We start from the raw sequence: 15877 nt of genomic DNA on the forward strand, positions 1-15877 counted from the left end.
AGGTGATTGGGATCTGGAGAGTGAGCTGGGTTCAGGGGATCTATGTGTTGGAGAGTGTGAGTTGGAAGCAGACGTTACACCAGGTCATCTGATACAGCACTCCATCACTCTCATTCCAGGTCAAATAGCCGTTCCACAGCCTGGAGGTCTGTTGGGTCATTGTCCTGTTGAAAAACAAATGATAATCCCACTGAGCGCAAACCACATGGGATGGTGTATCGCTGCAGAATGATGTGGTAGCCATGCTGGTTAAATGTGCCTTGAATTCAAAATAAATCACAGACAGCGTCACCAGCAATGCACCCCCACACCATCACACCTCCTCCTCCATGCTTCATGGTGGGAACCACACATGCAGAGATCCTCCGTTCACCTACTCTGCATTTCAAAAAAGCACTGCGGATGGAACAAATTGGACAGATTTCCACCGGTCTAATGTCCATTGCTGATGTTTCTTGGCACAAGCAAGTCTCTTATTCTTATTGGTGTCCTTTACTGGTGTTTTCTTTCGCAAAAATTCGACCCTGAAGGCCTGATTCACAAAGTCTCATCTGAACAGTTCATGTTGAGATCTGTTACTGTCTGTTACTTGAACTCTGTGAAGCATTTATTTGGGCTGAAATCTGAGGTGCTGTTAACTCTAATGAACTCTGGGTCTTCCTTTCCTGTGGCGGTCTTCAAGAGAGCTAGTTTCATCATAGCGCTGGATGGTTCTTGCGACGGCACTTGAAGAAACGTATAGTTCTTGAAATTTTCCATATTGACTGACTTTCATGTCTTAAAAAAATGATGTACTGTCATTTCTCTTTGCTTATTTGAGCTGTTTTTGACATAATATGTACTTGGTCTTTTACCAAATAGAGCTATCTTCTGTATACCACCTCTACCTTGTCACAACACAACTGATAGGCCCAAATGCATTAAGGAAAGCAATTCCACAAATTAACTTCTAATAAGGCACACCTGTTAATTTAAATGCATTCCAGGTGACTAACTCATGAAGCTGGCTGAATACCAAGAATGTGCAAAGCTGTCACCAAGGCAAAGGGTGGCTACTTTGAAAAATTTCAAATATTGTCACACCCTGACCTTAGAGAGCTGTCATATTTGTCAATTTGTTTAGGTCAGGGTGTGATTTGGGGTGGGCATTCTATGTTCTATTTTCTATGTTTGTATTCCTGTGTTTTGGCCGGGTATGGTTCTCAATCAGGGACAGCTGTCTATCGTTGTCTCTGATTGGGAACCATACTTAGGCAGCCCTTTATCCCACCTGTCTTTGTGGGTAGTTGACTTTGTTTGTGGCACTAATGCCCTGTAAGCTTCAGGGTTGTTTTTTCGTTTGTTTTTTGTTGGCGACATTTGGAAATAAAAAGGAAAATGTACGCTCACCACGTTGCACCTTGGTCCACTTCTTTTGACGGCTGTGACAAATATAAAGTGTATTTTTATTTGTTTAACACTTTTTTGGTTACTACATGATTCCATATGTGGGATTTCATAGTTTTGATGTATTCACTATTATTCTACAATGTAGAAAATAGTACACAATACCTGGAATGAGTCGGTGTGTCCAAACCTTTGCCTGGTACTTTATATTTGATACCACAGTGTGGTGAATGGTAGGGTCTATCACTTCATCACTGTACTAGTTCATTTCCAGGTCAGGGACCCCCTACACCTATGTGTCGGTCACAGTGTCTCCCCAGATGCCCAACGTTAAAAGTATTAAACCTGCTGGTGTGATCAAAGGGCTGTAGTAACATGAAGTTCCAATTGACGGTAGTTGAATTCCCCCTGGTAGCATTGTTTGGACTGAGGATATCATCACCACAATTCTGTAAATATGCATTTATTTTTATTTAATACGAGAAAAATTCTGGTGTATCGGATTAGCGTTAACATAATACTGTATGGTTCATCGTTGGGAGAAAGAGAGGAGGACCAAGGTGCAGCGTGGTAAATATTTCATCATGACTTTTAATGAAAACAAATACTCGAACAAAACACGATAAACGAAACAGTCCTGAACGGTGAAATAAAACACAGAACAGAAAATAATCACCCACGAAACACAATACAAAACAGGCTCCCTAAATATGGTTCTCAATCAGGGACAACGATTGACAGCTGCCTCTGATTGAGATCTATTACAGGCCAAACACAGAAATAGCTAATCATAGAAAAACTAACATAGACAACACACCCAACTCACGCCCTGATCATACTAAAACAAAGACATAACAAAAGAACTAAGGTCACAACGTGACAGTACCCCCCACAAAGGTGTGGACTCCGGCCACAAAACCTGAACCTGTAGGGGAGGGTCTGGGTGGGTGTCTGTGCGCGGTGGCGGCTCTGGCGCGGGACATGGACCCCACTCCACCATAGTCCTTGTCCGGCTCTTAGCCCGCCTCCGTGGCCTCTTTAGAGCGGTGACCCTCGCCGCCAACCTCGGACTGGGGACCCTAGCCACGGGTCCCGAATGGACGGGAGACTCCGGCAGCACCGGACAGACGGGAGACTCCGGCAGCACCGGACAGGCGGGAGACTCCGGCAGCACCGGAGAAGGGCGATTCCGGCAGCAACGCCGTGACGGGCGATTCCGGCAGCTCCTGGCTGACGGACGGCCCTGGCAGCTCCTGACTGACGGATGGCTCTGGCAGCTCCTGACTGGTGCGGGGGCTGCCACCGGAGGGCTGGTGCATGGAGGTGGCACCGGATAGACTGGAACGATTATGGTGCACTGGAGCACTCGAGCACCAAGCCTGCCCAACCCTACCTGGCTGAATGCTCCCCGTAGCCAGGCCAGTGCGGCGAGGTGGAATAGCTCGCACTGGGCTGTGCTGGCGAACCAGGGACACCATGCGTAGGGCTGGTGTCATGTACCCCGGAGACGCACTGGAGACCAGATGCGCTGAGCCGGATTCATGGCACCTGGCTCGATGCCCACTCTAGCCCGGCCGATACGAAGCGCTGCTATATACCGCACCGGGCTATGCCTGCGCACCCGGGGACACCGTGCACCTCACGGCATAACACTGTGCCTGCCCGGTCCACCTCTCTCCACGGTAAGCACGGGGAGTTGGCTCAGGTCTCCTACCTGACTTAGCCACACTCCCCGTGTGCCCCCCTCAATACATTTTTGGGGCTGCCTCTCGGGCTTCCTTGACCGCCGTGCCAACTCCATTCTCCGGTATCCCTCCTCACATTGTTCCAGAGAATCCCAGGCGGGCTCCGGCACTCTCCCTGGGTCGACCGGCCACCTCTCTATTTCGTCCCATGTTGTAACCTCCTCCAGATAGCGCTGCTCCTTACCACGCTGCTCGGTCCTTTGGTGGTGGGTGATTCTGTAACGTTCGTCGTTGGGAGAAAGAGAGGAGGACCAAGGTGCAGAGTGGTAAGTATTCATTATGCCTTTTAATGAAAGCGAATACTCGAACAAAACAGCAAAACACGACAAAAAAAACAGTCCTGAACGGTGAAATAAAACACAGAACAGAAAATAATCACCCACGACACACAATAGAAAACAGGCTCCCTAAATATGGTTCTCAATCAGGGAAAACGATTGACAGCTGCCTCTGATTGAGAACCATACCAGGCCAAACACAAAAATAGCAAATCATAGAAAAACTAACATAGACAACCCACCCACCTCACGCCCTGACCATACTAAAACAAAGACATAACAAAATAATTAAGGTCAGAACGTGACAAATACATAAGCCAAATGAACCACACATCAAGAGTATTCAACCATAAATGGATCTATCATACATACATACTACACAAATCTCCCTAGAATAATAATCAAGTTTGATTTGACGTCTGATGGTAAAGCTGAGATCCGCATTAGGCGAAACAGCGTCACATGCTCTTTTATTATTGATTTGTTTTTGTTTTTGAAAAGGAGGATATGAGCATTGAGCAACGTAATATATATATATATATATTCACACTCTGCTGTTCTATTGCATGTGCAGTGATGTGCAATGATTGTCTCAAACAGTGTTTGTTGTTTGAAGTAATGTCTTTGTAATATCGCAAACAGACGTGGCAGTTTCACCGCAACGGATTCCAACTTGAAGATGAAAACAAATCCGCATGACTGTCTTTAACTTTTCTGAAAATGTCTTACTCTGATATTTCAAATGGAGTCGTTAACAATTCCGGAACATAAGGTTGGATTAATGGGATATACAGTTTGACTCCTAATCACTAGCGGAGAATAAGAAACAGAGATAAGATTCCATTTATGAACCAGAACCATGTGTTGGAGTGAACCCACATACTGTGAGAATGAATTTAATTAGTTTATCCGGATAAGAATGTTAGCGCATATCCATATTTTGAGTAACCTTTCAGTGAAATTGCATTTCCATATCTCAGGAGGAGCAGTGCTTTTCCACTTCATGGTTTTAATGAGCTTAGCTTTGGGGATGTGCGCCTGTGTGGCTGTGTGCTTGTGTACGCGTGCATTTACCAGCAGGAACACAGAGATTGCACACTAAGACATCCTATACCAAAGCCTTGTGTGATCCGCTGATCCCCGCCTCTCGCTGTGTCCCTGTGTGAGACCTAAGGGGTCGAAACGTATCAATAAAATCACCTGGGAGCATGAACAGCAGTGTGTGGCATTTTCCTTTTCATTTTCTCTGTGTGAGACGCCTGCTTGGTCTTCATACTTATACCCGATACTCACCTCTCACTGAGAGACAAAGCCTCTCGGTCCACACGATGGTGCAGTTGGTGGGACCCGTGCTGCCTTTTTGAATAGACAGTGCGACGCATGCCCAAGAAGCATGCGTAGCCCCTCAGGTAAGGTTATAGCACGCATTTATACTTTTACTTTCATGATCAACAGCAAAGAAAAAAGTCTGGTTTGAATAAGTCAGCTAAGCAAGGGAATGGTATAAATGGTATACAATATTACCTGTCTATGATGGCACACATATCCAGGCTGACATTCTCAAAGGTTCCCATGTTGCCTTGCTCTACAGCCACCAGGTCAGCGAGCTGGTCGTCCACGTGGATCAGCTGCATACAGCCCTGGAAAGAGCGCTGGGCAGGGGGCGTGTTGGTACGCAGGAAGTAGCCTACAGGAGGACAACAGGAAAAGGGTACAAAAGTTTTTCATATGGTCAAGACTGCGCTTTCTGTTTGAAAAGTAAAGTTTCGAGACACAGTTCAGGTATTAAGCAACATGAATTATATAAGCATTTTGTTTTGGTTTAAATATTATGGAGCTTTCATTCAATATTTAATAGACCCTCTTAAAGGCAACTACAGTACTTCAAAGGCAATCAAAACACAACGACAACAAAAAGGCAACCAATCAAAAGTAACAAAGAGGATTTAATGACAAAGCCTGCCATCAAACACATAAAAAACATGTGCAATCAACAAATCACAATAGTGTTTGTCAGACTGAATTAAGGGAAATGTAATAATGAATAAGTATGTGCCAAAGCCCATAACAAGGGCTTATACATTATACAGCAGAGCCATATACCGGTACAGAGATACATGTACTGTATATGGCTCTGTTATAAGCCATCTCTGTAAGTACCTCCAAAGTAGTATTGTCCCCCTGTTCTGATCTGAATGGGAATGACCGTTCTGACAGTGGATGCCTCGTCACCATCAATGGTCAGCATGGCGTAGTTCTCCAGAGCATGGAGGTAGACGTTGTGCCACTGGCCGTCGTTGAGCCCCGAACCTGAACAGAGACCACAGACAGAACAATATGGCTTTATGAATCAGTCAAGGTGGGTGATGAGCAGACAACAGCAATTACTGAAACATCAGAAAAACAACTTGAAATTCAGAGAAAGACTGAGAACACAGGGCCTAACAGACTGAGCTTCAGCTACGGAAGACCTTCATGGGGAGGGCCTCCCCAAATTGATTGAGAGAATGAATTAATGAAGGGAGGGTCTTTGGTCTAAATGAACACGTCTACTTTAGTGCATTAGCCAGCATGGCCGTACTAACTAGACCATACCTGAGGAGATGTCTATACGTGTGTTTTTCTTCTGGGCGACGTTGATGTAGACAGTGACTTTTCCCTCTGTGAGGCCCACCTCCACCACGCCATCAGCCAGGGCCGTGTAGAAGAGCAGGCCGCTGGGGTTCCACGTCCGGAAGGACAGGCTGACCGACAGGGTGTCGCTGTCCTGCAGCCCCGGGAGACGCAGGAAGCTGGTGGCGTTGAAGAACACAGGGAAGGAGTGCGTCTCACTGCAGGAGAACGTCAGGTTCCTCTGTAAGGGGGATAGAAAGTATGACAGCAAACAGTTATACAACTTAAGGCAGCTTTCCCTCTTGATTTAAACTCACAACATTAGCACAACCATATAAATATAGTTAGCATCAGTGGAGGCTGGCGGGGGGAGCTATAGGAGGACAGGCTCATTGACATGAGCCATTTATTCCATTCCAGCCATTACAAGGAGCCCAACCTCCTATAACTCTTTGCAGCAGCCTCCTCTGGTTAGCATATATTTTGCATAAGAGATACATCAGAAAACCTAAAGTGCTTTTTAGATGTAATTGTTGGGGTTTAATGCATTGGAAAATGCAAGCGCCTGCATTATTTCCAACACAGAAAAACACTCATCATACAGCACTTGACTAAAACCGTTTTCATCTGCTCTCCTCATCAAACGCTGATCTTTCTCCCTCTACTTGTGCTGAAAGCAAAGCATGCAATCCAACACCAAGAAACTTTGTGGATATCCCACAGTTTGGTAAACCCATTTGCTCACAGAAAAAAACAGGGCTAAGAGGCACATAAGAAGTGAAATCAATAACAATGGTTAGATCCATACTTTAGTGCAGTAATGGCTCACACACCATCACACACCATTGACAACAGAGCAGTAATTGTTTTAAACCCTATACTGAGGGCTTCTGAAGCTTGACACATTTATTGGGTTCAATCCCATTGCATGGAATACTCTTTTATTCAGCATATTACTTCTAAGAAATGTATTTGTTTTCCGACATCATCACCACAAGGTAAGAGTTTCTTCACTTCTGCACTCATAGAAAAAAGGGTTCGGCTGTCCCTATAGGATAACCCTTTTTGGTTTCAAGTAGAACCCCTTTGGGTTCCATGTAGAACCCTCTGTGGAAAGGGTTCTTCACGGAACCCAAAAGAGTTCTACCTGGAACCAAAAATGGTTCTTCAAAGGGGTCTCCTATGGGGACAGCCAAAGAACCATTTTAGGTTCTAGATATCACCTTTTTTTTCTAGGAGTGTGATTTATAGATGCACTAAAGCCTGTTTTATTAGCGCCTCAGTGAAAAAGGCAAATTATATTGAATTGTATTGCAGTGAGGTGTTGTGTCACTAGCCTTTCCAAATAGGTAATCACAAATACATGGCTGTTCCTAACGTTTATGTTTTCAAGGTATACTAGTGAATCACAAACCAAGTAGTAAAGATGACACTCAGGTATACAAAAAATGACAGAAATGTTCTTACAAAACTTGAAGTATCAATTTTCTTTCTCTTGACCAGGTTGGTAATGTTATCTCCGTTGTAGGTGATGCCCTCCATGCAACCAACAAAGTTCTCCCTGCCTCCCGAGCTGGGCTTGGCAGAGACAGGCATGCCTCCAAAGCTGATCTGGAGGACACAGGAAGGAGAAGCGGAAATGGGGTCAAGTTTTAGTTGAAGAGGCTCGGCAGCAGGAGCCACATCTCAGAGCCATTTGTCGCTTTGAATCAAATCAATACAGCAGCATATATCCCTTCAGGGAATATATTGGTTTTCACTTGTGCCTGATTGCATTAATCTCCACTTTATAATGAGTGTATGGTGTTGTGTTTTTTCCCTCTCCTTCCTTGCGGAGGCAAAGTAATTTCCTTCAGTATCGCACACTGATAATTACACAGACAAACCTAAAAGTTAAGTTCTGTAATCACAGGGGAGCCGCAGTACAGAGGGCTTGCTCTGACTTAGCATCCGTGAACTAACACATCTTCACACAGACTTCCGAGTAAAATGACTCACCGGAACTCTCATAGAGATAGGGCGGGATGTGAGGAAATGAACCAGGACAATATACAATACATATGTAGGGATGAAGAGAATAAGCAATATACAGTGTGGTCCGAAATTATTGATACCCTTTATGAAGTTTAGCAAAAACGACTGTAAAAAAATCAATTCAAGCTTTAGTTTATGCCAAAGAAATTGCAAAAGTATATTATTTTATACAAATACAATTTCTCAAGAGAAAACCATTTTGTTTAACAAGTAATACTTTTTTCCCTCCAAAAGGTAGGGATCAAAATGACTGACAACCCTGTTTTAATAACTTTCAAAACCGCACCTTACGAGGATAATGGCACTGAGACGTTTTCTAAAATGTTTAACGAGTTGGAAAACACATTGGGAGGGATCTTAGATCATTACGGAGACTGAGATGGCCATTGCAAAATGTTGATTTTGTGGCCAATTAACCACTTCTTTGTGGTTTTTGATGTGTGCTTGGGGCTCTTGTTTGCTGGAAGATCTACTTGTGGCCAAGTTTCAGCCTGGCAGAGGCAACCAGGTTTTTGGCCAAAGAGCTCTATTTTCATGACATCCGACCAAAGCACCAGTTCCAATCCATGCCAATGCCGTTTAGAAAACTCCAGCCGTTTACATTCGTTGGATGACAAGAAAGTAGATTTCTTTAGCCGTGCACACCAGTGGTGGGTTTGGTGTCGAAATTAGAATATATGAGCAGAAAAGAACCCCATATCTACTGTAAAATATGGTGGTGGATCTTTGATGTTACGGGCCTATTTTGCTTCCATCCACAACCCCCCTCTTTGGAGGACAAAAATAACTTGGTTTTTACAGCTTTTTCTTTTTTGGTACATTTACACTACCGGTCACTTAGAAATGTCCTTGTTTTTGAAAGAAAATCACATTTTTGTCCATTAAAATAACATCAAATTGATCAGAAATACAGCGTAGACATTGTTAATTTTTAAATGGAATATCTACATAGGCTTACAGAGGCCCATTATCAGCAACCATCACTCCTGTGTTCCAATGGCATGTGGTGTTAGCTAATCCAAATCAGCACAACAGTTTTCAGCTGTGCTAATATAACTGCAAACGGGTTTTCGAATGATCAATTAGCCGTGTAAAATTATAAACTTGGATTAGCTAACACAATGTGCCATTGGAACACAGGAGTGATTGTTGCTGATAAATGGGCCTCTGTGCGCCTATGTAGGTATTCCATTTTTAAAAATCTGCCGTTTCCAGCTATAATAGTCATTTACAACATTAACAATGTCTACACTGTATTTCTGATCAATTTTATGTTATTTTAATGGACAAAAAAATTACTGTCTTTCAAAAACAAGGACATTTCTAAATGGACCCAAACCTTTGAGTGGTAGTGTACATTCTACATACATTTGACATACATTTCACTTTTTTTTACACAGTAGTTACATAGCAAAAATATATGTATTTGATATATATTACATCTGGATAGATAGTACTTAATCACATCCGGTATATATTATGTACTTAATCACATCCGGCATATATTATGTAAAGTGTCTTCAGTTGTAACTATTATCCTGGGGCCCTTGTTAAGGTCAACAGCATCATGATCTTTACCCAGTACCAGGACATTTAAGCCAAAAAGCTGGTTGCCTCTAATAGGAGGCTGAAACTTGGCCTCAAGTGGATCTTAAAGCAATGTAATAGCCCCAAGCACACATCAAAATCCACAAAGAAATGGTTAATTGGCCATAAAATCAACATTTTGCAATGGCTAATTCAGTCTCCAGACTTGAAACCCTTTGAAAACCTGTGGTTTGAATTGAACAGGGCAGTCCGTAAGCACAAACGAAAGATATCAAGGATCTGGAGGGATTCTGTAAGGAGAAATGGTCCAATATCCCTCCCAATGTGTTCTCCAACTCATAAAACATTTTAGAAAAAGGCTCAATGCCATTATCCTCGCAAGGTGAAGTATTGAAAGGTATTGAAAACAGGGATGTCAATAATTACTTGTTAAACAAAATACCTTCTCTTGAGCAGCTGTATTATTATAAAATAATATACATTTTCAGAGCATACAATATAGCTCAGTATTTGAAGTATTTATTTTATAGTCATTTTTGCATCTTTATCAATGGTGTCAATAATTTTGAGATATACAATACAACTACATAATGTAGGGAGGGATGCGAAGAGAGGAACATAGACAACACATACAACTCTATAGGAAGGGATTAAGAAATGAACTAAGACAATATGTACATTGCAAAATGTATATATTGCAAAATGTATATATAAACCAGGGTTGGGGTCAATTCCATTCCAATTCCAGTCAATTCAGAAAGTAAACCAAATTCCAATTCCACATTTTTCCTCATTGAAAAACATTGAAGAGTACTGGAATTTCTGTGTACTTCCTGATTTGACTGGAATTGAAATTGAAATGACCACAACCCTGATAGGGAGGGATGCGATGGGAGGAATCACTGAGACAATATCCAACATAACTGTAGCCTACCTCGTAGTCCAGGTCAAGATGATCAAATTCCCCGTTGGTGCGGAAGTGCTGTGTGTGGCGATCCAGGGTAAAGTTGACATTCCGTCGGAAACGCTCGATAATTACGGAGTGCCAGTGGTCATCATCCAATAAACTTCCACTTGTCACAGAGGTGTGTCCGAGGATGGAGCCGTACTGATTGCTGCCTGAAGTTTACAAGTCATAAACAGATCAACTTTATTAACAAAATGCTTAAGGGGAAAATGTTCCTATAAACAACAGGCTGACATAGTGAGATAAAAATAGTGCTACTGTGATAAATAATTATCTTGTTGACAACAACCAATATTCAAATCCATCAAAAAGAAATAGAAGTATAATGCATAATGCATAAGGGCCAGTCATATTAGGAAATACTCAGGAATTTTATCAAGTTTTATCAACTGACCTAAGTAGCCACCACAAGAAGCTAAATTATCAGCGATTATATTACACTAGGTGTGCGTCCCAAAAAGCACCCTGTTCCTTATATTGTGCACTGCATTTGGTCAAAAGTAGAGGACTAAATATGGAATAGGGTGCCATTTTGGATGCACACAGCTATCCCATAGACAGGATTGGAAATGGTCCATTACCCAGGTTGATCATGAGCAGTAGCTTGGATCTCTTCAGCTCCAGGCTAATATAGTCTCCTTGCTGTCCTTCCCCGTGCAGGAGCACACCGTTACTGGCTGTGGTCTTAAACTTCAGGGAGATGACATCCTTCAAAATCTTCATCTTCTTCATCTTGAAGCGGTAGGAGATCACACCCTGGCCTTCGAAGTTGATCACATCCGCCCCTGAGGTCACCGAATGGTGATAACGGATACAGAGCTTAATATTCCCTCAATTACTGTACCTCTACTGTCATATGTCAAGGCTATTCACAGGATGTGTTAGAGGGGTGTTAAGAAGAAAAAACAAGTCCTTTAGAGATCACCTACTGCAATCACAAGCGATGTAAAAAAGTGAGGCAGCTTATACGTATTTCTCTGTTTATAATTGGAGGAACAGAACAACTGAGGGAGAAATGACTCAAATGCTCTAAGACATATAACCCTGGCTGCAAAGACTATTCTGTCTGTTGAGATGTGCCAGCTTACGTGCCTAGACAGCAGCATGGCGGCATTGTGATATCACCCTGCGGCAACTCTCTCCTTTCAAAGGTGCTTTCATCTTTTTACCCTGATTTAAGCGGTCAGGGGGCTCAGAACACTGACAGTCCTGTAAGCCAGCCCTATCGGCGAGGTGGCAGGAGAGGGCCCTGATCGGTTACATCTATTTGCTGTTCAATCTTAGGGTTGTGGATGGAGTATATGCAGTAAGTAAGGACAAGTGCCACGGGGAACTGGACTGGTCAAGGACGAGGGCAAACAAGTTTCTCACGGTCAGCTTTTCCTGTCTATCAGATTCAACAGCGTGTAATACAGAATAAGATGGATACAGCAAAGGGCTGTGTGGCTGGGGACTTTTTAAAGCGTGGCATGCGCACGCTTTGAAGGAGGGAATTGATCAGTCAAGCTTGTTTTTCTGTGGTACATGGTAACAACAGAAACCAGCCAAGGTAAACTAGCTGTTCTCTATCTCCTACTCTATCAAAAACCTGTAGCTGTGAATTTGGCTGTTGGCATGGAGAGCAGTAATCTAATTATTTCAACTCAATTCATGTATTTTACTGATCATATTAATACGCTCCCCTGACAAATATGACATATGATACCAAGATAATGAAACCTTCAGTCTTACATATTAAATAAACCCATTTTGGCCAACACCTGATTATTCTAATATTTTCATCATACAGAAATGATCCGAACTGCACGCATTAAAGTCAGTTTTCAAAGAGATTCCTTGTTCCATGCTCCTTGTTCAGAGATTCCTTTATCCATGCTCCTTGTTCAGAGATTCCATGTTCCATTTCGCTGGTTAATAAAGGATTGCAATAAACTAATACAGTAGCATGAGATTGTGCATGGATGTTGCTATTCACTCACAGTAAGAACAGCCATAGACCTCCACTCGCAGGCCAATCCTCCCCTCTTCGCTCCACTCCAGTGGGATGATGCGCACGTAGCGTGTTATGACTGCATGCTGCAGATCATGGCGGACCACACTCTCACTGTTGGAGTTGCCAGAAAATGCCTGGACAAGCAAACAAAAACAGGATATTTAGGTTCCATATCCTGAAGCCTAGCTTTTCATTTTTTATTGAGTAGGTACACTACATGGCCAACAGTATGTGGACTTGCTTCAATTCAGCCACAAGAGCATTAGTGAGGTTGCGGACTGATGTTGGGCGATTAGGCCTGGCTTGCACTCTGCGTTTCAATTCATCCCAAAGGTGTTTGATGGAGTTGAGATCAGGGCTCTGTGCAGGCCAGTCAAGTTCTTCCACACCGATCTCGAAAAACAATTTCCAAATGGACCTTGCTTTGTGCACAGGGGCATTGTCGTGCTGAAACAGAAAAGGGCCTTACCCAAACTGTTGCCACAAAGTTGGACGCACAGAATCGTCTAGAATGTCATTGTACGCTATAGATTTAGGGAGGGGGGCCTAGCCCGAACCATGAAAAACAGACCCAGACTATTATTCCTCTGCCACCAAACCTTACGGTTGGCAATATGCAGTTTGCTTTCTCCTAGCATCTACCAAACCCAGATTTGTCCTTCGGACTGCCAGATGGTGAAGCGTGATTCATCACTCCAGAGGATGCGTTTCCACTCCTCCAGAGTTCAATGGCAGTGAGCTTTACACCACTCCAGCCGGAGCTTGGCATTGCGCATAGTGATCTTAGGCTGCTCGGCCATGGAAACCCATTTCATGAAGCTCCCGATGACCAGTTATTGTGCTGATGTTACTTCCAGAGGCAGTTTGGAACTCGGTAGTGAGTGTTGCAACCAAGGACAGACGATTCTTACACGCTACGCGCTTCAGCACTTGGAGGTCCCGTTCTGTGATATTGTGCGGCTTACCGTGGCTGAGCCGTTGTTGCTCCAAGACATTTTCACTTCACAAGAATAGCACTTACAGTTGACCAGGGCAGCTCTAGCAGGGCAGAAACTTGACGAACGGATCTGTTAGAAAGGTGGCATTCTATGACGGTGCCACGTTGAAAGTCACTGAGCTTTTCCGTAAGGCCATTCTACTACCAATGTTTGACTATGGGAATTGCATGGATGTGTGCTCGGTTTTATTCACCTGTCAGCAGCAGGTGTGGCTGAAATAGCCAAATCCACTCATTTGAAGGGGTGTCCACACACTTTTGGCCATGTAGTGTACCTCTTTGATACATCATCAATGTCTAATGGACTCATTTGAAAGGACAGATGCGACTCTCTCTTTAAAATAAAAACTTTGTTATTTCACTTTGGTTCAAATCATTAACTCACCCATATGTTGCCATCTTGCAGATATGGTCTCCAGTTCCTTCCTGTGTCACTGTACAGGAGTCTGTATTGCATTGTCCAATCAGAGCTGCTGTACCTGCCCTGTGTGGCGATGGAGGTGACCTGCTTCCTGGTTCCCAGGTCCACCTGCAGCCACTGGTAATGATCAGTGTCCACAGGAGACCAGCCTCCAGCACCTAGGGTTGAGAGAGACAATTAAACCAGCTCCATAACCTTGTATAGCCAACTCTAACCTACTTGCAAATAATTTTATTTGCATGTGTCTTCCACACACAAATCTTAAACTATTTAACATAAACTCAGCAAAAAAAGAAATGTCCCTTTTTCAGGACCCTATCTTTCAAAGATAATTCGTAAAAATCCAAATAATTTCACATATCTTCATTGTAAAGGGTCCCATGCTTGGTCAATGAACCATAAACAACTAATGTGGAACGGTCATTAAGACACTAACAGCTTACAGACGGTAGGCAATTAAGGTCACAGTTATGAAAACTTAGGACACTAAATCAAATTAAATCAAATTTGATTTGTCACATACACATGGTTAGCAGATGTTAATAGGAGTGTAGTGGAATGCCTGTGCTTCTAGTTCCAACCATGCAGTAATATCTAACAAGTAATCTAACAATTTCACAACAACTACATTATACACACAAGTGTAAAGGAACGAATAAGAATATGTACGTGAAAATATATGGATGAGCGATGGCCGAACGGCATAGGGAAGATGCAGTAGATGGTATAGAGTACAGTATATACATATGAGATGAGTAATGTAGGGTATGTAAACATTAAATAAAGTGGCATTGTTTAAAGTAGCTAGTGATACATTTATTACATCCAATTTTTAATAATTAAAGTGGCTAGAGATTTGAGTCAGTATGTTGGCAGCAGCCACTCAATGTTAGTGACGGCTGTTTAACAGTCTGATGGCCTTGAGATAGAAGCTGTTCTTCAGTCTTTAGGTCCCAGTTTTGATGCACCTGTACTGACCTCGCCCTCTGGATGACAGCGCGGTGAACGGCCTCCTATATTATACCAAGATAAGGCCTTTCTACTGACTCTGAAAAACACCAAAAGAAAGATGCCCAGGGTCCCTGCTCATCTGCGTGAACGTGCCTTAGGCATGCTGAAAGGAGGCATGAGGACTGCAGATGTGGCCAGGTCTATAAATTGCAATGTCGGTACTGTGAGACGCCGAAGACAGCCCTACAGGGAGACAGGACGGACAGCTGATTGTCCTCGCAGTGGCAGACCACGTGTAACAACATGCTGCACAGGATCGGTACATCTGAACCACACACCTGCGGGACAGGTACAGGATGGCAACAACAACTGCCCGAGTTACACCAGGAATGCACAGTCCCTCCATCAGTGCTCAGACGGTCCGCAATCGGCAGGTCCTCACCAGACATCACCGGCAACAACGTTGCCTGTAGGCACAAACCCACCGTCACTGGACCAGACAGGACTAGCAAAAAGTGCTCTTCACTGACGAGTTGCGGTTTTGTCTCACCAGGGGTGATGGTCTGATTTAGGTTTAGCATCGAAGGAATGAGCGTTACACCGAGGCCTCTGGAGTGGGATCGATTTGGAGGTGGAGGGTCCGTCATGGTCTGGGGCGGTTTGTCACAGCATCATCGGACTGAGCTTGTTGTCATTGCAGGCAATCTCAATGCTGTGCGTTACAGGGAAGACATCCTCCTCCCTCATGTGGTACTCTTCCTGCAGGCTTATCCTGACATGACCCTCCAGCATCACAATGCCACCAGCCATACTGCTCGTTCTGTGCGTGATTTCCTGCAAGACAGGAATGTCAGTGTTCTGCCATGGCCAGCGAAGAGCCCGGATCTCAATCCCATTGAGCACGTCTGGGACCTGTTGGATCGGAGGGTGAGGGCTAGGGCCAT

At 43.7% G+C, this 15877-nt stretch overlaps 1 protein-coding gene across 1 annotated transcript in view; it reads right to left on the reverse strand.

Annotated features, from left to right (window-relative positions):
- Positions 1 to 15877, reverse strand: part of LOC124041818 (contactin-associated protein-like 2) — a 73353-nt gene that overhangs the window by 38255 nt on the left and 19221 nt on the right. The window contains exons 3-10 of the mRNA XM_046359869.1: positions 13947 to 14140; positions 12551 to 12698; positions 11153 to 11356; positions 10539 to 10723; positions 7490 to 7633; positions 6005 to 6263; positions 5570 to 5719; positions 4934 to 5096 (exon numbers count right to left, since the gene is read on the reverse strand). Coding sequence (XP_046215825.1) covers positions 4934 to 5096; positions 5570 to 5719; positions 6005 to 6263; positions 7490 to 7633; positions 10539 to 10723; positions 11153 to 11356; positions 12551 to 12698; positions 13947 to 14140 — 1447 coding nt within the window. The remainder of the gene's footprint in view (positions 1 to 4933; positions 5097 to 5569; positions 5720 to 6004; positions 6264 to 7489; positions 7634 to 10538; positions 10724 to 11152; positions 11357 to 12550; positions 12699 to 13946; positions 14141 to 15877) is intronic.

Source organism: Oncorhynchus gorbuscha, linkage group LG08, assembly GCF_021184085.1.
Source record: "Oncorhynchus gorbuscha isolate QuinsamMale2020 ecotype Even-year linkage group LG08, OgorEven_v1.0, whole genome shotgun sequence".
Taxonomy (NCBI): Eukaryota; Metazoa; Chordata; class Actinopteri; order Salmoniformes; family Salmonidae; genus Oncorhynchus; species Oncorhynchus gorbuscha.